At 31.6% G+C, this 25,162-nt stretch overlaps 1 protein-coding gene across 27 annotated transcripts in view; it reads left to right on the plus strand.

The window, feature by feature from the left end:
* Positions 1 to 25,162, plus strand: part of LOC139514078 (inositol 1,4,5-trisphosphate-gated calcium channel ITPR1-like) — a 269,729-nt gene that overhangs the window by 225,967 nt on the left and 18,600 nt on the right. For 14 of the 27 annotated variants that reach the window (XM_071302865.1, XM_071302870.1, XM_071302868.1 and 11 more), the window contains 16 exons: positions 3,414 to 3,614; positions 4,182 to 4,292; positions 6,303 to 6,398; positions 7,341 to 7,409; positions 11,656 to 11,778; positions 13,192 to 13,296; positions 14,156 to 14,348; positions 15,416 to 15,541; positions 16,293 to 16,468; positions 16,997 to 17,161; positions 19,037 to 19,229; positions 20,587 to 20,604; positions 22,352 to 22,426; positions 23,049 to 23,182; positions 23,813 to 23,978; positions 24,914 to 25,074. In XM_071302865.1, the coding sequence (XP_071158966.1) occupies positions 3,414 to 3,614; positions 4,182 to 4,292; positions 6,303 to 6,398; positions 7,341 to 7,409; positions 11,656 to 11,778; positions 13,192 to 13,296; positions 14,156 to 14,348; positions 15,416 to 15,541; positions 16,293 to 16,468; positions 16,997 to 17,161; positions 19,037 to 19,229; positions 20,587 to 20,604; positions 22,352 to 22,426; positions 23,049 to 23,182; positions 23,813 to 23,978; positions 24,914 to 25,074 (2,112 nt within the window). The remainder of the gene's footprint in view (positions 1 to 3,413; positions 3,615 to 4,181; positions 4,293 to 6,302; positions 6,399 to 7,340; positions 7,410 to 11,655; positions 11,779 to 13,191; positions 13,297 to 14,155; positions 14,349 to 15,415; positions 15,542 to 16,292; positions 16,469 to 16,996; positions 17,162 to 19,036; positions 19,230 to 20,586; positions 20,605 to 22,351; positions 22,427 to 23,048; positions 23,183 to 23,812; positions 23,979 to 24,913; positions 25,075 to 25,162) is intronic. The other 13 variants (XM_071302884.1, XM_071302940.1, XM_071302999.1 and 10 more) reach the window with 3 other exon arrangements.

The raw sequence follows: 25,162 nt of genomic DNA on the forward strand, positions 1-25,162 counted from the left end.
TGTAAATTATATATCAAGAAATGTCAACTGCAAAAAAAAAAGGGGGGTGGTAGTAGTTTTCACTTTTCAATTTATTTTTTTCCAAATTCCAAATCTTTGAAAAGTTTGAAGAAGAAATCTTTAATTGCACAATATTGTGTAATAGAATTGTAAGATCTTGACATTTGTTTTGTGTCAGAAACCCATGTTATGTAAAAAAATTTGATCACAATCCAAATTCAGAGCTGTATCAAATTGAGTGTTGTATCCATACTTGCCCCAACTGTTCCGGGTTCGACCTCTGCAGTCTTATAAAGCTCGCCCTGCTGAGCACCTGGTTGACTTGTATCTCGGAAACTACAGCAGAAGTATAACAGTTGCATTATTTCATGCATCAATTGTAAACAAAAATATCATGTGAGCGACACAGGCTCCTGGGAGCCTCTAGTTTTGTCATATTATGATTTATAGGATTGTACATTTGTTAATTGGGTTCCTTGCAAGGTTTACATGTCAGTTAGACAGAGTTTACCAGACCTCAACCTCCTTATATATATATCAGTGTTAAAGTTCCATGATTAGGTCTGTTTCTCAGATACTGTAAGCAATAGGTCAACAATATTTGCTGTTTGAAAAGATTGTTTAGGTCTGTCTTGCTGGTATCATCTGACCATGACCTCATTTTCATGGTTCATCTGTCAATGTTAAGTTTTTATACGACTGCAGACATTTTTGGTTGTATATTGGTATCACATTGTCGTCCTTGTCTTTCTCGGCTTCGTTCGAAGACGGATGGTTTAAGTTTAGTATCAGTAAAAAGAAATCAATAAAATTTATTACCACTAAAGGAAGGTTGGGAATGATTTTGGGGGTTATGGTCCCAACTGCTTAGGAATTTTAAAAGGGCCAAAATAAGCATTTTTGTAGTTTCCAGACAATAACTTGTGTTCAAGTGTATAAAACTCTCTGAAATTATATCAAAAGTTTCCATACTACAAAAGGATGATTATTATTGACTTTGGGGGTTATGGCTGAAACCATTTAGGAATTGGGGGCAAAACAAAAGGAAAAACATTCCTGTTAAAGGACAATTGAGATAATTTAAAAGCAGTGTAAGGGAGGTAATCCAAATCAATTTCAAGAACACTGTTTGATTACCTCCCTTCAACTGCTTGCAAATTATGTATAAATAAATGATGAGTGACAGGGGGGTAAAATTAGTTGTTGGGTTTTTTTTTGGGGGGGGGGGGGGTCAATTTGCAATAGCATAGTGTATTGCACAAAAGCAATAAATTGAATATAAATTCAAATCATACAATCAATTTGAAGTTCTTCGACTACAGTTATTCTGTGTCAAAAACCTATTATGTGTCAAAAATTTAATTACAATCTAAACTCAGACCTGTATCGAGGGATAATATTGTGTCTATTTTGGTCCCAATTTTTCAGGGTTGGACATCTGCGGTCATATCCAGCTGCACTCAGCAAAGCAATTTATTGTGTTTTGTTCTGTTTTAATTATGCCCCATGTTTATGCCCCATTTATGGGCATTATGTTTTCTGGTCTGTGGGTCTGTCCGTTCGTTGGTTCGTCCATCCGTCCTTTCTTCTGTCCATTTGTTCATCTGTCCCACTTATGGTTAAAGTTTTTGGTTGAGGTCCAATCAACTTGACACTTAGTACACTCGTTCCCTATGATACGATCTTTCTAATTTTAATGCCAAATTAGAGATTTTCCCCCATTTTTACGGTTTTACATAGTGCGGATGGGGCATCCGTGTACTGGGGACACATTCTTGTTAAATACTATATTTGAAGCAGTAGGTCAATAATATTTAGTGAATGGAATGATTGTTAGGTGTACATGTCTGTCTAACAGGATGTATCTTACCTTCATCTCATTGTCAGATTTTTTTAAATGTTTAAGTATATGTGATACTTGTAGTAAAAATTTATCTGGAAGACTTTCAACATTAAATCAATTGTCAGTAAAACAGGTGACACATTTCAGTGTGTGCACTTTTGTTTTTATGCCCCATTTATGGGCATTATGTTTTCTGGTCTGTGCATCCATTCGTCGTTCTGTTCGTTCGTACGTCCCTTCGTCCGTCTGTTTGTTCATTCGTCTGTACCGCTTCAGGTTAAAGTTTTTGGTCAAGGTAGTTTTTGATGAAGTTGAAGTTCAACATGTTCCCTATGATATGATCTTTCTAATTTTAATGCCAAATTAGAGATCTTATCCCACTTTCACAGTCCACTGAACATAGAAAATGATAAAACTACAATAGGTAGAGAGAAACTTTTTAAAAACCAAACAAGATCAGCAAGACAAGATCTACAAAAAAGTCAAACATTGCTGAAACAGTAGGTCAATAGCTTATCTTTGAGATCTTGCTCTTTTATTACAAATTTTACTCTTGAAAAGATAAAAGATTTAGACAATTTGAACTAAAAAAAAAAGACAGCATGATTTATCAATCTAGAAAGAATGAAAACTTTTGCCAATAAAGTAGACACATTTAAGGAGTTGAAAGTTATTTTTATGCCCCACCTACGATAGAAGAGGGGCATTATGTTTTCTGGTCTGTGCGTCTGTTCGTCCGTCCCTCTGTCTGTTCGTTCGTTCGTCTGTCCAGGTTCAGGTTAAAGTTTTTGGTCGAGGTAGTTTTTAATGAAGTTAAAGTCCAATCAACCTGAAACTTAGTATATATGTTCCTTATGATATGATCTTTCTAATTTTAATGTCAAATTAGAGTTCTGATCCCAATTTCACGGTCCACTGAACATAGAAAATGAAAGTCGGAGTTTCGGGTTAAAGTTTTTGGTCAAGGTAGTTTTTGATGAAGTTGAAGTCCAATCAACTTGAAACTTAGAACACATGTTCCCTTTGATATGATCTTTCTAATTTTAATGCCAAATTAGATTTTTTACCCATTTTCACAGTCCATTGAACATGGAAAATGATAGTGTGAGTGGGGCATCCGTGTACTTTGGACACATTCTTGTTGTCCTTTATTTTGTGTTTTATGCATGCAAAAACAAAAATGATTCAGAGAAACTGTAAACAGGAATAATTTTCAGTTATACAACTTTATGTACTATTCTGTTTGAGAGGGTCCAGTATTGAAGGTACACATAGACCTGAGTGAGCAACACATGCTCTATTCCTCTTGTTTATGAGTTAATAGCTTAAAGATATGAATTTTTGTAATTTTATTCCTGTTATTTATGTGAATTAAATTACTCTTTGGAACAACTTGGTAACTTAATAATATAAGTTGTTATAGTTTTGAGAAAGAATTTTTGAAGTGTGAAGCATTGAAGGTAAATTTTATGAAAAGATGTATCATGTCCATTGTATACACTATTTATATGAGAATGGTTTGACATAATAACAAACTTTTCTTCTTGTATACTTGTTTTTTTCTTTTCAGAACTTACTTAGGAATCAAAGTCACACTAAATCACTGAATCTTGTTTGTGAGACCTTACAGTTTTTGGACTGTATTTGTGGGAGTACAACAGGTGGATTAGGTTTACTAGGTCTCTACATAAACGAGACCAACGTGGACCTCATTAACCAAGCTTTATCAAGTTTAACAGAATACTGCCAAGGACCTTGCCATGAAAATCAGGTGAACATTAAAACATGACACTGTCTATCAATATAATATAATCAAAAGGCGACCATAGAGCAATACTACTTTTTGATAAATATTCAAAAAGTAATGAATATGAATGCAAAACGGCCTGCTTCTTCCTGACTTAACCATTTCCTTTAAAGTCTAAAGTGGTTGTGTTAAGAAAGAAAATGATTTTTATGCCCCACCTACGATAGTGGAAGGGCATTATGTTTTCTGGTATGTGCGTCCGTCCGTCTGTCCGTTCGTTCGTCCGTCTGTCCGTTCGTTCGTTCGTCCGTCCGTCTGTTCCGCTTCAGGTTAAAGTTTTTGGTCAAGGTAGTTTTTGATGAAGTTGAAGTCCAATCGACTTCAAACTTAGTATACATGTTCCCTATGATATGATCTTTTTAATTTTAATGCCAAATTAGAGGGTTTACCCCAATTTCACGGTCCACTGAACATAGAAAATGATAGTGCGAGTGGGGCATTCGTGTACTGGGGACACATTCTTGTTTTTATATTTTTCTTGAAGCTTTTGTTACTGAAAGATTTGAAGATTTTGATTTTGTTTTATTTCAGAATGCCATTGCATTACACGAGAGTAATGGTATAGATATAATAATAGCACTTCTTCTGAATGATATTATGCCTTTAGGGAAACATAGGATGGACTTGGTATTAGAATTGAAGGTAAGTATTTGGTGAAAGAATATTCTCTAACAGTTGTGACCTGTTTTCTATTTCTTGTATCATATAACTCTGAAGGGAGTGTGATATGTAAATGGATAGGAATAATGTGTACATTTGATTGGCTTATCAAGCATCATGTAAAGATACCGGTACTGTCATATTTCTAATAACTATTTGTTATGTCATTGATGACTTAAATCAAAGGTTAAGACAATGTACATTTTCTCCATTGCAACAGACATATGTGATTTCTCCAATAATGTACAAAACACTTGCATGTTTCACCTGAAAATATTTGTTCTTTCAAATTTAGATTTCATTCTGAAACATACAAAGATTTTTAAATGTTGGGAGTAATAGTTGACGATGAAACAGGACAAATGAAATCATACTGGTATTTACACAGACTAGATCAACGATTCACAGAACTTTTAATTTAACACGATGAGAATGTCACAACTGACCATTAGGGAAATAGGTTTAACAACTCAATTTAACACTGGCGTCACACATCAGCGTATAGCTCTGACGTACACCGGGCGTGTTAAAAAATCATGTACACTGCCAATACGCTAGTCATTTGGATGCATTCAACCTGTCAATCATATCTGTAACGTGTGTGCAACGAGCTTTAAACATGTAATGGGTATACAAGAAGCTTACCTAAGCGTTTATAGGGCGTTCAAGAAACGTATGGTCGGGTATGCCTGGCATTTGTCTTATGTGGATGGAATGCACGCTACAAAGGAAAAAAGGTTTGTTGAACATATTTGAGACGCGTCCCGGACATATCTTGGACGTTCTATTATGGGGTGTTTGTTACAAACTAATCCGCATACCTTTTAGTTAAAGTCGAAACAATCTCGAAGGGTATACAACATGCCCTAAACGTGTCTCAAACTTCTCTGTAGGGCGTTAAACACGCTTGTAGCTTATGTATAACGTGTGTGAAGCGTACAGGTATCTGCTAGACGCACGCTTGAGCTGAACGAAAATTTTAATGCTGCATAAAAATTTCCTCGAGGTTGTAGCGTTCATCAAGCGTATACCTTTGTATTTGATGTACTTCAAAGTTATGCAACGCGATTTTCACGATTGCTTAGCATTCCTCTGGCATGCATTTAATGTATACCGACTTTGTCAATTTTCTCTGTACATTTGGTGCACGCCAGTCTATACACCAATGTGTGACGCCAGCATTAGATTTGGATATTCTTTACCAAAGGCTTGTTTATGATTTTTTTTAAATTAGATAACTTGAATTGATACTAAGTGATATTTGTTTCTCTCTTGTTAATAAAACCTTAAGATTTCTATCTTTGAAATTATTTCAAGTGTAAAAAAAATTGTTACATAGTAACTTTACATTCTAATATGCTATTAATTTAGGATAGATTTAGATATTTGAACTAAAATATCATGAGATGACTATGTACTCAATTTACATTCTTAGTATTCCTTACTTAATTTTATCCTGCTTTTAGATAAGATAATTCTTGTTTCAGTCAACAACTTACTTTTGTAATTCTTCTGTCAATGTATATAACATTAAGAAGATGTGGTATAATTGCCAATGAGACAACTCTCCACAAGAGACCAAATGTCACAAAAATTAACAACTATATGTCACTATACAACCTTCAATAATGAGCAAATCTTATACCGCATAGTCAGCTTTAAAAGGCCCCAACAAGAAAAATAACAGCCTAATTTATGTACAAAAAATGAACGAAAAACGAATATGTAGTACATAGACAAACAACAACCACTGAATTAAAGGCTCCTGACTTGGGACAGGCACATACATACGGAATGTGGCAAGGTTAAACATGTAAGCGGGATCCCAACTCTCCCCTAACCTTTACAACTTAAGAAGAACTAGAAAAATACGGTTGAAAAAGGCTTAACTCATCAAATGGATAAAAATAGATATACTACACAGAGTGAACGCTATTTTCACCCAAACTAAATCTTAAAATTGCTTAGATTTGCATATTTTATTAATTACAGAATAATGCTTCTAAGCTTCTGTTGGCTATCATGGAGAGTCGACACGACAGTGAAAATGCTGAAAGAATATTGTATAGTATGAACTCAAAACAACTAGTAAGTGACATGATTCAAGTCTAGACTTTAGTCGTATAATTAAAATTAAATTTTGTAAAAATACTCCTTGTGGTATACCAAATGGCCCCTTTGTAGTAAAAAAAAGAAATCAATCAAAATTCCAAAATTACGTTTTTTTGATTGATTTATTTATATATTGGAATTATAAATTCAAGAAGTTTGAAAGCCTTAATGCAAAATAGAAAAGAGAATGGACACAGGGAGTGTGTCAAAGAGGCAACAACCTGAGCAGAAACAAAATGTAGGTTAGACAAAATATTCCTGTCATACTAATGTTTTATGAACAATTGAAGTGTGGTATTTGGTTGATATATAATAATTTATGCTTTTTGAATTCAAGCGTAAAAATATAGTAGCCTTATCAATCCTGTTTCTTCAAAGGATTTTTATTGTTTGCCTTTGGAGAAAAAATGTACCCATTGGCCATGTTATGTGTAAAACATGAAAATCTCAGAAAAAAAGATTTCCAAAATAACTGAAAATTCCTGTTCATTAATTAAATTTCCTGCATTAAAGAAATATATTGGATTTTGAAATTTCTTAGTTAGTCAATTAGTTATGGGAAGCCTAGTTGCAATACACATTTTTTTTTTAATTTTCCCTCTTTTAAAATGTATTGATAAATGAGTAATTCATCTGAAACAAACTTCATTCTTAAATTAATGTTTGACAATTAGGATATATAAAATTAAAACAACTAAAATCCAAATTTCTTATGAATAATTTGTGTTTAGTAGTGTGTTGCATCTGCTATATGTTTGTTGCCAAATACATATTATTTGCTGATGCAGTTGATCCTTGCTCCCTAGTTAACAGAAGAAAATAATCAGTTTAATACTGATTACTTTGTAGAATGAAGCTTTGAATTCAAGAAGTTTTGTGTACCCATCAGTATCAACTAACAAATACTTGTTTTAATAGGTTGATGCTTTAGGTGTGGTGTTTAAGCAAGCAGTGGATGATGGATTAATAACAAACTTTCATAACAAGGTTTATTGCATGTTGTTATTTTACTGTATTGAATATTGTCAGCAGTAGAAATGTTGTTGACCTTAAAAGTTGTTCCATTTTGAGCTTAAACTATATTTTTCTGAAATGTCCATACTTTTCTGTGGAAAGAGAAACTTGCAAAATATGGGTGCAATATACATAAATGTGACTGGCTGTCTTGAATGCTTAAGACCTGGTTCTCTCTGGGTAATTTGGCTTCCTTCACCAATTGTAACTTTTATCAAACAAACAAACATTAATTGATCATAACATAATTATGTTCTAAAATGTATCAACTAAAACAGAAGGATAATAACTAAAACAGAATGATAATAACTAAAACAAAGAAACCAAGTCAAAAGATTGAACTTTTCACATTACAAATCTGTAAACCAACAAATTAAAAAACAATTTAAGCTCTTACTCAGTCATGCCAATTGGCTTCATAACATCACAAATAATTGTTTATGAAAAATAAGTTCCATTAAAGAAAAAATGTTATTTGGAAGGGATATTGGCATATTAAGTGTTTGTGGCATGACTTTTTATTATATGTTTAATAATGATCATGTTTGAAGCCGCTATACATACAATTCCTTATGCATTTTGAAAGTTTTACAAGATTATTATAAGACTCACTACTTTTCTGAATACCATTATAGATTGCATGAATTTGATGGATGATTGTAGTACATGTAAATATATATTAACTTGTACAAAATTAGTTTGTGATATATAGTAAATCATTTAAAAGTCTTGGAAAGAAGTACTCATAAACTTGCATATTTCAAAATAGGATGTATATGGTAAGAATTGTAATTTACAATAACCCTTAAATTCTTTTAATTGTGAATGGGTAAAAAATGCAAGTTATATGTTAAAACCTTTTGCTTCAGTCTTTCCCTTTAGAATGTTTCAACTTTAGACATTTTTTTGTTGTTTCAGTCTTATTTGTTCTTTTTCCTATTTCCCGAAATTGAATGTAAACTTATAAAAATACAACTTGTATGCCTATAATTTTTCTGCAGAATTTCTTTTGGATTTTGCTTAAGCAATCAGTTTTCCTTTCCATTTGATTGTAATTTGTACTTCAATTTTATGCATGTATTATGGTATCTGGTTGATCATAGTTTATCTTATATCTTAGTTATTTATGATTTGTTGAAAGGCAATAAAAATTTATTACTTGAGCTAAATATAGGAATGGCTAAAAAAGGCAAATTTATATTTCTTAGGAGCCCATTTTTTCCGAACAGATGGAAAAAAATATTAAGAAAGCAAACTTAAACTGTAAAATTTTCCAATGAAAATAGACACCACCATGACAAAAAGAAGAACAATGAATAGACAAATAACTGTCCACAAACCAGTAAACAGAAAACTAAAAGATCTATTTAAAGTCAAGTTTTACTGTAGTCAAACAATGTAAATTTTTAACAGGTGTTGCCCATTGTTCAAAGTGAAAGGATTTTTTAAGATTGTAGTCTTCTTCTATAAATCATCATTGCTATAATTTAAGCAAACTTGACAGTAAACATATGAGAAAGAAGAAAATGTTGCCTACCCACTATAAAGATTCACTATTTCTTGCAGCTAGGATCTCGTACGTGGAAGCAGTGATGTCCAGTAGAGACCAATTGAACTCTGTTTGAAATTACATTTTTATACGACCGTAAAAACTGAAAATTTTTTGGTCGTATATTGGTATCTGATAACGTTGGCGTCGTCTGCGTCTGCATCTGCGTTGTCGTCGTCGTCCGCCATAGACATTTAATTTTTTGGTTTTCGCCCTATAACTTTAGTATAAGTAAATAAAAATCTATGAAATTGAAACACAAGGTTTATGACCTCAAAAGGAAGGTTGGGATTGATTTTGGGAGTTTTGGTCCTAACAGTTTAGAAATTAGGGGCCAAAAGGGGCCTAAATAAGCATTTTCTTGGTTTTTGCACTATAACTTTGGTTTAAGTAAATAGAAATCTATGAAATTTTGACACAAGGTTTATGACCACAAAAGGAAGGTTGGATTGATTTTGGGAGTTTTGGTTCCAACAGTTTAGGAATTAGGAGCCAAAAAAGGGCCCAAATAAGCATTATTCTTGGTTTTCACACAATAACTTTAGTATAAATAAATAGAAATCAATGAAATTTAAACACAAGGTATATGACTACAAAAGGAAGGTTGGGATTGATTTTGGGAATTGAGGTCCCAACCGTTTAGGAATAAGGGACAAAAAAGGGGCCCAAATAAGCATTTTTCTTGGTTTTTGCACCATAACTTTAGTATAAGTAAATAGAAATCTATAAAATTTAAAACACAAGGTTTTTGACCATAAAAGGAAGGTTGGGATTGATTTTGTGAGTTTTGGTCCCAACAGTTTAGGAATAAGGGGACCAAAGGATCCAAAATTAAACTTTGTTTGATTTCATCATAAATTGAATAATTGGGGTTCTTTGATATGCCAAATCTAACTGTGTATGTAGATTCTTATTTTTTGGTCCCGTTTTCAAATTGGTCTACATTAAGGTCCAAAGGTTCCAAAATTAAATTTAGTTTGATTTTAACAAAAATTGAATCATTGGGATTGTTTGATATGCTGAATCTAAAAATGTACTTAGATTTTTTATTATTGGCCCAGTTTTCAAGTTGGTCCAAATAGGGGTCCAAAATTAAACATTGTTTGATTTCATTAAAAATTGAATAATTGGGGTTCTTTGATATGCCAAATCTAACTGTGTATGTAGATTCTTAATTTTTGGTCCCGTTTTCAAATTGGTCTAAATTAAGGTCCAAAGGTTCAAAAATTAAACTAAGTTTGATTTTAACAAACATTGAATTCTTGGGCTTCTTTGAAATGCTGAATCTAAACATGTACTTAGATTTTTGATTATGGGCCCAGTTTTCAAGTTGGTCAAAATCAGGATCCAAAATTATTATATTAAGTATTGTGCAATAGCAAGAAATTTTCAATTGCACAGTATTCAGCAATAGCAAAAATCTTCAATTGCACAGTATTGTGCAATAGCAAGTATTTTTAATTGCACAGTATTGCACAGTAGCAAGAAATATCTAATGCACAGTATTGCGCAATAGCAAGAAATTTTCAATTGGAGTTGATCTTTCTTTATCCAGAATAGTAGTTGAATCATTGTTTTATACAATATGCAATGTATGTTTACTTTTACTACCAACTGATAAATTAAAACAATCTTACCATTCAGTGATAACAAGCACTTTTTTTACAATTTAATATTTTATGATGTATTTAAATGAGTAGTTATTGTTGCAAACTCCATTAGCAATTTGAATTGAGATCAGTGTTGGAATAAGGGAAAGGGGCATGTGAAAAAAAATTTGGGGGGGGGGTCAATTTTTCTCATTTCAGTTTTCATAAATAAAAAGAAAATTTCTACAAACATTTTTTTGAGAGGATTAATATTCAACAGCATAGTTAATTGCTCAAAGGCAAAAAAAAATTTTTTAAGTTCATTGGACCACATTCATTCCGTGTCAGAAACCTATGCTGTGTCAACTATTTAATCACAATCCAAATTTAGAGCTGAATCCATCTTGAATGTTGTGTCTATACTTGCCTCAACTGTTCAGGGTTCAACCTCTGCGGTCATATAAAGCTGAGCCCTGCGGAGCATGTGGTTTTAAATTTTAAAAACTGCTCGACAAGCCTGTATAAAATTTGACTGTTGAATGTTGTATGGAGGACCTTCATCAAATTCCTCATTAAAATGCCATGGTTGCCAGAAGCAATACTTGGTTCTGAATAGTTCCCATGTAACCCTGTTTGAGTTGTTTTTTATGCCCCATTTATGGGCATTATGTTTTCTGGTCTGTGCCTCCATTCTTTCATCTGTCCTTCGGTCTGTCCCGCTTCAGGTTAAAGTTTTTGGTCGAGGTAGTTTTTGATGAAGTTGAAGTCTAATCAACTTGAAACTGAGTAAACATGTTTCCTATTATATGATCTTTCCAATTGTAATGCAAAATTGGAGATTTTACCCCATTTTCATTGTCCACTAAACATAGAAAATAATAGTGTGGATGGGGCATCCATGTACTTGGGACACATTCTTGTTTTTTCTTAAAATCACAGAGAGAAGTGATATTGGTAAACAAATATTATTTCTCTTTCTCTCATTATAATTTACATTGCTTAACTTAAAAATCCAGTAATCCATAAAGCCTAAACTCTAGTGTACAATACTATTTTTAAAATTATGTATATTTTGAAATAGGTTGATATTGCCAAGAATGCTTTTCATCAGGAAGATTCTGTAAATGATGATGAAGAGGATGATGAGGAAAGAGAAGCTTCACCTAAAGCTGTGGGACATAATATTTATATCCTGGCTACACAGGTAAGTAGTTAAATCTCTTGTGTTAGACTCCACCTAAAGCTGTGGGACATAATATTTATATCCTGGCTACACAGGTAAGTAGTTAAATCTCTTGTGTTAGACTCCACCTAAAGCTGTGGGACATAATATTTATATCCTGACTACACAGGAAAGTAGTTAAATATCTTGTGTTAAGACTCCACCTAAAGCTGTGGGACATAATATCCATCTCCTGGCTACACAGGTAAGTAGTTAAATTGCTTATAATTACATTAGATGTATGTTTCATTATAATATTTTATTCTGATTGGCTAACTGCACATCACATGTTATTCCGTAAGCAGTTGCAATGCTCAATACAACTTTTCACTCATGATAACATGTGCTCCAACAATAAAGTGCACAGGTGAATTAAATAATAAAATATATAAAATTCGAGTTTTCATGATCATAGCTAAAAAATGTAATTATAAGTATTGAATGCTTCTTTTTGTAACTTTATAGGGTTGTAAAAGCGTTGACCGTGGTACATTTTTAGAATGAAGCGCTTCCGCGCTTCATACAAAATGTACTTCGGTCAACGCTTTTACACCCCAATAAATTTACAAAAAGAAGCATTCAATTCTTAAGTGTTAGACTCCACCATAAGCTGTGGGACATAATATTTATATCCTGGCTACACAGGTAAGTAGTTAAATCTCTTGTGTTAGACTCCACCTTAAGCTGTGGGACATACTATTTATATCCTGGCTACACAGGTAAGTAGTTAAATTGCTTGTGTTAGCCTCCACCTAAAGCTGTGGGACATAATATTTATATCCTGGCTACACAGGTAAGTAGTTAAATATCTTGTGTTAGACTCCACCTAAAGCTGTGGGACATAATATTTATATCCTGGCTACACAGGTAAGTAGTTAAATCGCTTGTGTTAGACTTGAATCCTATGAAAGTGTCAATTATAGAACTTAAAAATCATATGCAGAGATACAGAACCCCAGGAATTATATGTGAAGATAATGGTCCTCAAAGGTTTGAAAACTGAAAGATTTTTCACTTTTTGACTTGAGAATTTTAGGGACATGATAAAGCTTTACATATGGTAAAGAAATTTGACTAGTATTAAAAACTTTATTTTGTTGTCATACTTAGTCTACTGTTGTTGGTCTGCTGTTATTTTTATGTTTCTCCGAAAGTGACTTTCTATCGCATTAAGCATATACAAACAATGATGCAATTATCTTTTTTGTCCCATTAGACAAAGACAATTACACACAACTTATATTGGTAAAAGTTCAGATAATTCTAGTAGATGTTTTTGCTGCAATAACTTATAACAACACTTGACTAAAACAGTTACAAGTCATAATTCTAGACTTAGAAAATTATTTTCAGTATTTAGTTTCTTGATTTATAAAGCTAAGTTTTCTTTGACAGCTTGCTCTACATAATAAAGAATTAGCAAATCATCTAAAACCAAGTGGTGATTTATGGGGTGATCAAGCTTTAGAGTTCTATGAAAAGCATACAGCACAAATTGAGGTAATGTATTTAAATGATATAGAAATCCACTTTTATTAACCTTACATTAGAAGCTGAAGTTGTAATGACATTCCATTGCATTTTTGTATTGTTGGCTTTTCTCTAATTAAATTGAGAATGGAAATGGGAAATGTGTCAAAGAGACAACAACCTGATCAAAGAGTAAAAAACAGCAGAAGTCCATCAGCACAGCTAGTTTAGTGATAATGGAGGCCATACTAAACTCAAAAACATATTGAACTAAAATTAAAAAAATACAAGACTGACGAAGACCAGAGGTTCCTAATCTCCGACAGGTACAAAACGTGTGTGTTTTTTGAGATCTTATGAGGATTAAAAAAATGTAAAGTTATGGTAGATATATATAAGAGAACAGGCCAACTAAAATAAACAGTATATCACAATGTCCTCAAAGTAAATAGAGGGAAAAAATTATGTATGACACATGATATACCCTAACCCTATATCCATAGATTGTTATGAAGTTGATACAATATCACCATCAATTTCATCAATGAATACAACAAGATGTAAATTGATAACTTATGTCAAAAGACTGGGTTTCTTAATTCTTTGGTTTAATGAAGAGATAAAGAGTGAGGTTAATATTTAGGAGTATGTTGAGAAGAAGACGTTATATCAGCATGAAAACTTAGGATGTTAACTATTCATATCAGAGTTCAGTTTCATTGTAGAATAAAAGGTAAGTCCAAACATGAAATATTGTTCTTGTCCCTCCTTATTACCTAGTTAATTTAGACTGTATTCATAAAGTGTTTGTAAGCCAGCTTTTTATCCCTTGAAACATTATGTTGATATTTGTAACATGATGAACATTCAAAACCTAATAAAATTACAGATAAGTAGACAAGACAGAACAATGGAAAGAATTGTATTTCCCATTCCTGAGATTTGTGAATACCTAACAGAAGAGACAAAAGTAAAAATTTATGCAACAGCAGAAAGAGATGAGCAAGGCAGTAAAGTGGCTGAGTTCTTTGAGAGACATGAAGATATGTTTGCTGAAATGAAATGGCAGAAAAAATTAAGAGGTAAATTTCTGATTTATACAAGTCAGAGTTATCCTTTATGCATCATTTTTTTTTATAAAATTTCAATTTTTTAACTCACTGGAGCTAAAAGAGCCCCATGTGAACTTATGCCATCACTTGGTATCCATCGTCTGTCCTCATCGTTCTAAACTATTTCAAGAATCTTCTCCTCTGAAACTTCTGAGCTGAATGAGGTTCAGAGTATAGTATAAATTTTGTATTTTATTTCCTTGTATGTCAAGAAACGTTGCTACTATGGCTAACATGGAACATGCTCAGGGATTAAATGCAATTTTTTGCTTTTGAAGAAAATATGAAAGAAGATGCAAAGAACATGTGATGGCATTAATATATATTGAAAAGCAGAAATAATCATTGACAAAAGATTTAACCAAACAATTACAGGCCACCGATTCAGGCTCTTTAGAGCCTCTTGTTCCTTTCTTGAAGCATTACAGAACTAATCAAAATCACATTTAAGCCATTCTCATGTAGGTGTTTCTGACATTTTACTACTCACTATGAATTTTCTATTGGCTGATATGCAGACTTTAACCAAATCAGATATTCAGACTAGAGAAAATTTCTGCCCAATCCTAGAAAATTGGTATCCACAAAAATAAATGAATCCACAGTAATTTGTTGATTGCATAGACTTGTTGGACAAAAGAAATGATAGTCCATGCAGAATTATATTATATTTCTTCATTTTATTGGATTACAAGTCAGACAGTTTTGAGTACCTTTAGCCCTACATAAAATAGGTTGTTTTTTTTTGTTTTTTTTTTCAATCATAAGTCAGTATTTAACATATATGTACATTTACCCCTACACTACCATCTGACAAGGGTATCAAGGGGTTATATATAGAAAATAATTCAGTATATAATATATATCACTGACAAATTGATTTTTACAATTTTAGTATTTAAGGTTTACATATAAATTTTATTTGATTATATTACATAAAGTAGATGATTCATTATTCTCAACTGTAACATGAACCATAGTCATATGTCTCTCAAACAAAAAGTATTTTAAGACCTTCCTTTTGTTGTTTATTTCAGCCAACCCATATTTGTCGTGGTTCAGTAGTCATATGTCTTTATGGAGTAGCATAACATTCAACTTTGCAGTGTTAATTAATCTTATGGTAGCTTTCTTTTATCCATTTGATGACACTAAAAAGAATGGTAAGTCTAGATAAATAAGCATTGACTCTGACATTTAGCAATATCACTGTATTTCTATTATTGGTTTGACTTTTTATTAGGCCAAGTGAATATGTATAACAAATTTCAGTTTTTTAAAAATCTTATGAAAGAAAATCCAGGAAAAACATTTCAGTTTTATATTCTAAAAGATGCTGTATCTACAAAAGTCATGAAACTTAAAAACTGTTGTGAAAATGTGTTAATATTATGCATATCAATGAAAAATATGTTTCTCCTTGTTTTCAGGACTCTAATAATGAATTCATTATGTATCCAAGAATGAACAGTCCCATCACAGTGGATGACTAAGATTTTCACAAAGAACATGTTCACAAATACAAAAAGCAATAATATCTTTAATTTCACTTAAGTATTCCAGTTGCGCAAGTTATAAATATGCTATTTTTAAAAGGATATAACAGAGTTTTGTACATTTCACCATAAAAATATATTAAATTTGTAATATTGTTATCATGGTGGTAAATTAATACTGTCGCTATGTAGTGTTTACCAAAAATAAATAGACGTTTATGTACAGATTATTTGTTTAGGTTCCCGCCTCCAGGTGCAAGATTTTCTCACTGAGTTCAGACCCATTGGTGGCCTTTGGCTGTTTTATGCTCTTAGTTGGGTTGTTTTGACACTTTCCCCATTTCCATTCGCAATTTTATGCATACATTGTAAAACAATTGTTTTATAGGTTTATTGATTCTGAACATTTTTATTACAGAATTGGACCCTAGGTTATCATGGTTGGTTTGGACAGCTATGTTTGGATCTCTGACTTTAGTAATCACTGTTGGAGTAAACCCTTCTGCCATTAGAACACTTATAGCATCAACTATTCTTAGATTTATATTTTCTTTTGGACTTGAGCCAACATTATGGCTGTTAGGTGCCTTAAATGTAAGTTGATATGAATTAAAATTGAATGCAAGTTTTCTTAATATTTTTCTGTCATCAATAGGGTGCAATAATTAATATTCATTCTTTAAAATTGGTATATGCTTAATTAACAGATAACATTGCTTACATCCTCAAATATTTGAATAATTAAATAAAGTGTCACTGTTACACTTTAATCATTACATTTAAGATTTATTGATGAACTTATATAACCACATCAGTGGTCTTGTAATAGCGTGACTGCTTCAAGTGTGGGAGGTTATAGGTTTGAAACCCTGTCAAGGAAAAACCCAGACTTTAAAATTGGTATTTGCTGATTCATCGCTGAAAAGTTTCCTTGTTATAAACTAGCATGTTTGAAATCCTGCTAAGTCAAAGTGTGTCAGTTTAGTATAAATCATTTTTAATATTCAGACTACATTTCAATGCACTCGTCGTCTTCATGTCCTTAAAGTTTAATTGGAAAGTACTATCATAAGCTCATTTATTGAAATATTGTATATTTTATATACACATTTTTATTTTTAGGTGATAAATAAAGGAATATTTTTGATAAGTTTAATGGGAAATAGAGGTACATTTACAAAACCATGGCAGCAAGTGTTGACAGATTTTGAGTTTATGTACCATATCTTGTACCTACTTTTATGTGTATTTGGTTTATGCGTTCATGAGTTTGCCTACAGTCTTTTGGTAAGTAATCAGTCTAGTTCATTTTAAAAGAAAAGTACAAATCCTCTTATTTTTGTGGTAAAGATCTTTTTGTGGCTGGCTTGATAGTTATTTAAAAGTTTATAACTTATTTTGAGCTACACAAAGTAAAGTGTATTAACATCACATTCTACACATCCTATTCCTATTCCTGAACATTTCGAATATTCCTTTCTGGAAATGTTCAGGAATAGGATGTGTAGAATGTGATGTTAATGCGCTTTACTTTGTGTAGCTCAATATATGTACATTGTATTGTAAAAAACATCCCATAATAATGTAGCAGAAGTATTCTACTTTCCAATAAATAGATAAAAGTTAACATTATAACAATTTTGTAAAACTGGTATATTTTGGGGCCAAAAAAAGAGGTCTTAATGAACCTACTCCTTTATTGGATGAAATTTATGCTCAGATATTCAAGTTACAAAATGAAGTTGTACTTGTCAAAATAATTATATTACTCGTACAAGGCGCAGGAATCAAATATCTGTTCTAAAAATATCAATGATGTCATTGTTAAGTAATGTGTTTAGCAAAATATTTTTGGCTGTATTGTATATTGAAGATAAAAAAAATCTACATATACATTATTAATTGACCTATATAATTGGTAGATTTTTATGTGACTAACAGCATTGGTTAAAAAGTGAGAGAAAAATGTGAATTTCAATATACATGCAAAGCAAGGATACAGAATTTTTTTCACCTAATTTCGGTCATTTTGAGTTGGTGTCCTTTTTTAAAAAAAGATTGTCAAAATCACATTACTGCATGAGTATGCTCATACTCATAGCATCAACAAACTTGTTTAACTGGTGCATCTCATTAACTTCATGATTTTGCCTACCATTTTCAAAAAATTAATCAAGACCAATTAAGGGAAGGTAACAGGTTAAAAATAAAATGATTTTAATGACTCTAAAACGATAATCTTTTCGGTCATAACTAACATTTTTTTTCAATTTTCAAGTCAAATCTCAAACCTGATGTTTGCGACAATACTAAAACGAACAATTCCGGACTCATTTCCTGGATTATTTTTCTTTATCAAATTCACAGGAAATCATCAACTTTTTTTTATTTCTTTACCTTTTATAGTGTTTAAATATTAATGAGAATAGTTGCACTTGCTTTATTTAGCATGAAATCATTTTAAATTTATGATTTAGAGTCTTATTTGTTTTTGTTTTGTTATCGATTGCCTATAATTAAACTGCCACTACAGCAAAGTGTTATAATCCTGAGGGCCTAATTACTATATTAATGCCTTGCGGAAGAGAATTTCAAGCATGTGTATTACATAGTAAACAAAGCATGTGTGTTAGTACATGTAGTGAAAAAAAATAATTCCAAGTAAATAAAATCAAGTTTTAATTTAATTTTAAAATCAAAATTGCCAATTGTCTTAGCTGAAAAGTAATTAAATAATGAAGACAGTTGTTATGGAATTTTAATTTCTTTATAATATTAGTTCTGAACTTGTGATTAATACTAGTCAGGTGTGAATTAAAAACACAGGTAAAGAGATTAGCGATCATTAACCAATAGCTCCCCAAGGCATTAATATAGTAATTAGGCCCTCAGGATTATAACACTTTGCTGTAGTGGCAGTTTAATTATAGGAAATCGATAACAAAACAAAAACAAGTTCAAAATGGCGATTTAGAAACCTGATCGCAAGGAAATGACCAAAATTATTTTGTTGAAAAATAAAATTTGTCCTAAATCCCAATTACTTGTTAAGGACAAAATACTTTCAGTTTAGGACAAGACTGGCAAATATGACTGTTTCCGGACCCTTGATGCAAAGCATTTAGTTTGTTCAATTATTAGTTTTATTTATCATTTTTACAGTTGTTAGATGTAGTCTACAGAGAGGAAACTTTATCTAATGTGATCAAATCAGTGACAAGAAATGGACGTTCCATTGTCTTAACAGCAATATTAGCAGTCATACTTATATACTTATTTTCAATACTGGGATTCCTGTTTTTCCAAGATGATTTTTTAATGGAAATAGAACCAGTTAAAATTGTACAACACACAGGTAATCTTTATATTTATAAAATTGTTTGATAGAATAAAATTATTCCTCATTTATGGGCATTATGTTTTCAGGTTAAAGTTTTTGGTCAAGGTAGTTTTTGCTGAAGTTGAAGTCCTATCAACTTGAAACTTAGTACACTTGTTCCCTGTGACATGATCTTTCTATGTTAACGCCAAATTAGAGATTTTACCCCATCTTCACGGTCCACAGAACATAGAAAATGATAGTGCGGATGGGACATCCATGTACTATTGACACATTCTTGTTTTAGTTAAAAATCAGGAATAAGTAAAGTTTTTAGAACCATCCATATGACATCACAAAAAAGGGTACTTACTTGTCTTGTATGGATTCATCCATCTGTCCAGACAGTGCAGATGACATTTATTTCAAATTTTTAGGGCTCTCAAACATACACTTTTTGCATACCTCCCAACTGACCCCATTTTTTCTAGTCATACTTGTTATTTTTTTAAAGAGATTACCTTTGATTTTTGAAAGTAAAAGTAACGACACATTAAGTGTTAATTGTAAACAATTTCAATCTTTTTGATCTTCTTCCTGATTTCTTGTAATAGTTAAGGTTCATCAAAATATTTTAAAATAGTGAGAATGAAAAAAAACACTGTTTTGATTTGATTTGTAATTGATGAATAATGAATAGATAAAATCAAGTTAAATTGAAAACTTTCAATGAAAATTTAGAACAATCATAGTAAATATTGAGCAGTCTGAAGAAGTTCATGTCATATAAACTATGTTTATCCAAAGTATATATGAGTTATAAACATTTTAAGTGACACATTCCCTGTTTTCATTCTTCATTGTCTATTTTATCAGTAGATATATTCCCTAACATTTTGGAAGTTCAAGAACTCTGTATTTAGTGTGCAGAAAATGTAGTTTTCAGATTCAAAATTTTCAAATTGTTTCATCTGCACCATATATAGATCTGTAGAGCATTGTCAAAATTGCATTTGGCTGAAGAAACTTGTCTGAATTTTTAAATCAATATCAAACAGCCAACCTCTGAAAGAGTAGGGTAAGCCACTGGTGCATGAAAAAAAGATGTTTGGCATTAGTTAAGAATAAGGTTCCTGCATGGTAAGGGTTCAGATTATGTATCAGTGTTGAATCATGTGTTTAAAATGAAAAAAATATTTTGGATACACAATTTGTTTTAATTAAAGCCACCCTTAATTATTGTAAGTAGTAATTATACAGTCCTTGTATTCAGTGATAAAAAAAAACCTTCTTGTTTGAATTTTTCTCATTATAATAAAGTTTTTGATTGGCAATGAAACTTCTTATTTTATATCTGTATTATGCATGTTATGGTTTCAAATATTTTCGAAAGATATTGGACCAACAGTTTGTAAGTATTTTTGTTTATGACTGAATATGTTTCAAGTAACCAGTCTGGAAAAAATCAGAATTCAAACAACGGTATTAAACATGTTAAATGCACCAATTATAATACTTTTTTACATCTTTTTTTTTGTTCATGGTAGTGGGATATAATTTTTATTGGTAGATAGATGTCAAATATCTATTTGAAATACATGTACACAAATGTATAGGAAAAGTATTGATTAAATAAATGTAAACTTTAAACAAGGTTGATAATAGTACACCTTAATTGTTGAAATGGAAAACAAACTAGCTTAGTAAGAGTCTTATTATCATTTTTTTTTCCAGACAGTAACATTTTTTAAGCAATATATATATAGTCTGATAGATTTATATGTAATGCATTTTGAAAAAATGGTTGGGTCACTACAAAATGTTCACCTCAAATATTTAGCTTTCTTAATATATTGTTGAACACAAAATTGTATTGCATTCTTATATACTTTGAACTAATTTATTTTTTCACGTTTTATTGATCAGGGTAACTAGGCATGTCTTGGTTTGAAGCTGTTTATTTTCTGTACACAACATAACAACACATTTGAAAATCAAAAGCATTATTAAAAGCTTTGCTTTCTCTTATTATATGTATGTTTGTATCTTCTGCAACAAAAATGGTTGCCACTTAGGTTAACATTGTAGATATTACTTACTTTCCTGAAATAACGCTTTTTTAGTTGCAAATACTTTAATATTGTTTCCCTGTTTAAGCTTAGATTGAATAGAATTTTCAAAGATTTTGTAAATAATAAGACTTTGTCAGAAAATGATAAGCACTTGAATTTAACCTCTTATCATATACCGATAGTCTGTAGAGTTCAGACTAAATTCCAGGAATAGTTCTGATTTATACGCCAGTTTAAAGATTAAGACTGTTCCCAGCAAATGGAAACAAATGAGAAAGTTAAAATAATCATACATGTGCAACAAGACAAACAAATGAGAAAGTTGAAATCATCATGCATGTGCAGCAAGACAAACAAATGAGAAAGTTGAAATCATCATACATGTGCAGCAAGACAAACAAATGAGAAAGTTGAAATCATCATACATGTGCAGCAAGACAAACAAATGAGAAAGTTGAAATCATCATACATGTGCAGCAAGACAAACAAATGAGAAAGTTGAAATCATCATACATGTGCAGCAAGACAAACAAATGAGAAAGTTGAAATCATCATACATGTGCAGCAAGACAAACAAATGAGAAAGTTGAAATCATCATACACTTGTGCAGCAAGACAAACAAATGAAGTTTTGTTTGTTTGACTCTTATCTCTCAAAAATAAAAATAGGCTGGCAAAAACTCACCAAAACAAGATCCACAAAAATGCAAAATAACTTCTATAACATGTCATCCGATGGTTATGATCACAAAGCCATCAGATAACATGAGATAGAAGTTATTGCCCAAAATGACATATTATCTAGAAAAACTTTAAGATAGATACACAGAAATTGTAACGATCTTGTATTGCTATTATCAGCAAAATAAGATCTATATCGGGTTTATTTGTTTTCAAATATAGTGTAACACATGTGCCTGGTGATTTATTCTGACATCTGTGAACCATAAGTTTTGGTAAGGCATTTTTATATTTTAAGATTCAATGCTATGTATAAATCAGCAGATGTCAGAGAAAACACTGTTCATTTACATTTGAAGTCTGTAGTAACACACTATATCAGGTTTTTTTTTATATTTCAAATAGTACAAACAGCAGCTGGGAGTTGTTCAGCAGATGCAAACTGTACAGAATCAGAAACAGTTCGAACAACAGTACACGGTATCAGTACCTTTCTATCCTTATCTAATCATGTCAAGCATTTGTATTCAAATTAGTCATCACCTTGTGAAGACAAGAAAATTTAATATGTTTTAACATAGAAATTGTATTTTATGTATTTTGATTATCATTCCATTTTGTAGAGCCTTGGTGACTGTGTGGTCTAAGTAGGTACAGGGGAACCACAAATTTAAATGTTGAATGAATTATAAAATTTTCTAAAGGAATGTATAATAATGCAGACTTGGCCTAAACCACGAATTTAAAATATCCTAGAATATGCAAGTTTTCCACAATCCACGAAAAATGGTACCCACAAAAATAAATGAATCCACAGATGTGTGGACAGTCTATTGCTTGAAAATATTTTTCATTTTTTCCATATTTAGAGCTGTTAGAATTATATTTAATTGTATTATGATTTGTCCAAAAGTAGTACATCACTTTGAGTCTTTGTTAAATCATTATTGAGAAAGAGTCATTTATTGTTCTAAAGAAATGTACTACAGAACAACTGTGTTCTTAGGCCATCTTTTTCGTTAAGTTTTGGTGAGAAACTCCTAGCTAGAGTATATAATTGTGAGCTGTTATTTTACAAAACACACATTTTTTTATTTTGAAGCTGTAGCAGAAAAAGATGAACCAGTGCAAAGAAGAGTGTGTGAGTCTTTGATTATGTGTATTATCACTGCTGTCAACGAAGGTCTCAGAAATGGTGGGGGCATTGGTGATGTTCTTAGAAAACCCGATATCAAGGTAAGATATGTATAAATGCCGGTAATCAATTTGTTTAACATATAAAGAAAACATTCTAAAATAAGCATCTTGCTTCACAAAAACTAATGAAAGCAGATTGTTATTTTCTTGAGTCATGTATTTTAAGCTGAAGCATGGTTTTCATGGTAAAAGGAGGATTGATGATGAGACCTTTTATATGTCTTGTAGAGTAAAATATCAGGGCTAGCAGGCAACTAGGGTGATAAAGTGGCTTTCCCCTCAGTCACTTCATTGTCCACGACCGTCAAAAGCGAAACCTAGTCGCCCTGGTGTACACCATACTCACTTTCATTCGCTTTTGTCATCAGACATTTTCAATTTTTACCAGTCGATGTAACATCAACTTTTTATTTATAATTAAATAAATTCAGACTTATACTATTAACTTTCTTAAAAAAAGATGTTTAAGCATTGACTTTACAATTTGTAGCAGGTTATTTAATAAAAAGCCAACTTTTTATCACTTCATGCACTTCTCGTACAATTGTTACTCGAGAGTCTTTTAAATGTTTGGCATTTTTTTTTTATAAAATAAAACATGTAATAGCAATATATTTTATCAGATTCATCCTAGATCTGTATTCATTCTTGTATGCTTTATACTTTCAGGAACCTTTCTTTGTAGCCAGAGTGGTGTATGACATGCTGTTCTTTTTCATCATTATTATTATTGTTCTGAATCTCATCTTTGGTGTTATCATTGATACTTTTGCTGATCTGAGAAGTGAAAAACAGAACAAAGAAGAAATATTGAAAAATACTTGTTTTATTTGTGGTAAGTTATATCATAGATATGAAAAATGAATTATTTACTTTATCTGGTTGCAGGCAAAAAAGATTACATAGGCCAAAACAATCATACGTTTTGTTTTATTGTTGGTTTTTGTTTATTTAAAACTTATTTATTGACCTCAATAACTTTGTCCAACCTTCATGGAACTTTACCTGACATGGACAGAAAGCTTTATTTTGATCATAAGTTTGTAATTAAGCAAAATTTTGAAAGTTATTTTTTATCTCACCAGGCCTTAAGGTTACTTAAGTTATTGATTAATAAGTGTCTGTTGCAGTTAATCAAATTATTTACAACCTTTTGATAGTTTCAGAGGTTTTTGAGAGTATTTTCAGTGTTTGATTTTCACTGAATTGTGTATTGCAAAAACAACGTTGATTTGCATAGCATTAATACCTTCAAGCTCTAAGAGTTGTTTCAACTGAAAAAGTCAGTATAGAGTTCATATAAATGTATCCATTTGTGTAGCAATATTAAAATACTTTGTTTCTTAATTTAAATTGTTAGAAATGTGGTCAGATAATGAGTTAAAGGAGGTACAGTGTAAAGAGAGGGATCTCTCACATAGTTGATCTACAAGATTGACAGGTATTGTGTGGTGCAAACACTTTATACAGAGCAGTACCAATGAGAAGTTAAATTGTCAAATTTCGGTGTGTACTACAGTTGGAAAAAGTCCCAGGAAAAATCCTAATATAAACACTTATTACATACAATGTTTGAGATAATCCATAGGTGGAATCTGCCCCCCCCCCCCCCTTTTCGTGGGAAAAATTTGGTTGATTATATAGGGAATCACTGAAGCATGACTGGTGTCCCCCCCCCTTTTAGGTCAGTCAACAGGCCCCCTTATGAAAAATTCTGGATCCACCACTGTAATCAATTATGAAAAAATAAATTCTTTTTTGCTTTTTCAGGTTTGAACAGAAGTGCTTTTGACAATAAGACTGTGTCATTTGAGGAGCACATAAATGGAGAACATAATATGTGGCATTATTTGAACTTTATTGTTCTAGTCATAGTGAAAAAGAAAACTGAGTTTACAGGGCCAGAAAGTTATGTTTATGAACTAGTCAAGGTAAGCTTCTTGTACGCTGGTAAAATGCATCTTTATGACTCAAATGGCATTATTTGGCTTATTAATTTAAAGACTAGCAGATGCTGAC

This window comes from Mytilus edulis, chromosome 1 (assembly GCF_963676685.1).
Source record: "Mytilus edulis chromosome 1, xbMytEdul2.2, whole genome shotgun sequence".
Lineage (NCBI taxonomy): Eukaryota > Metazoa > Mollusca > Bivalvia > Mytilida > Mytilidae > Mytilus > Mytilus edulis.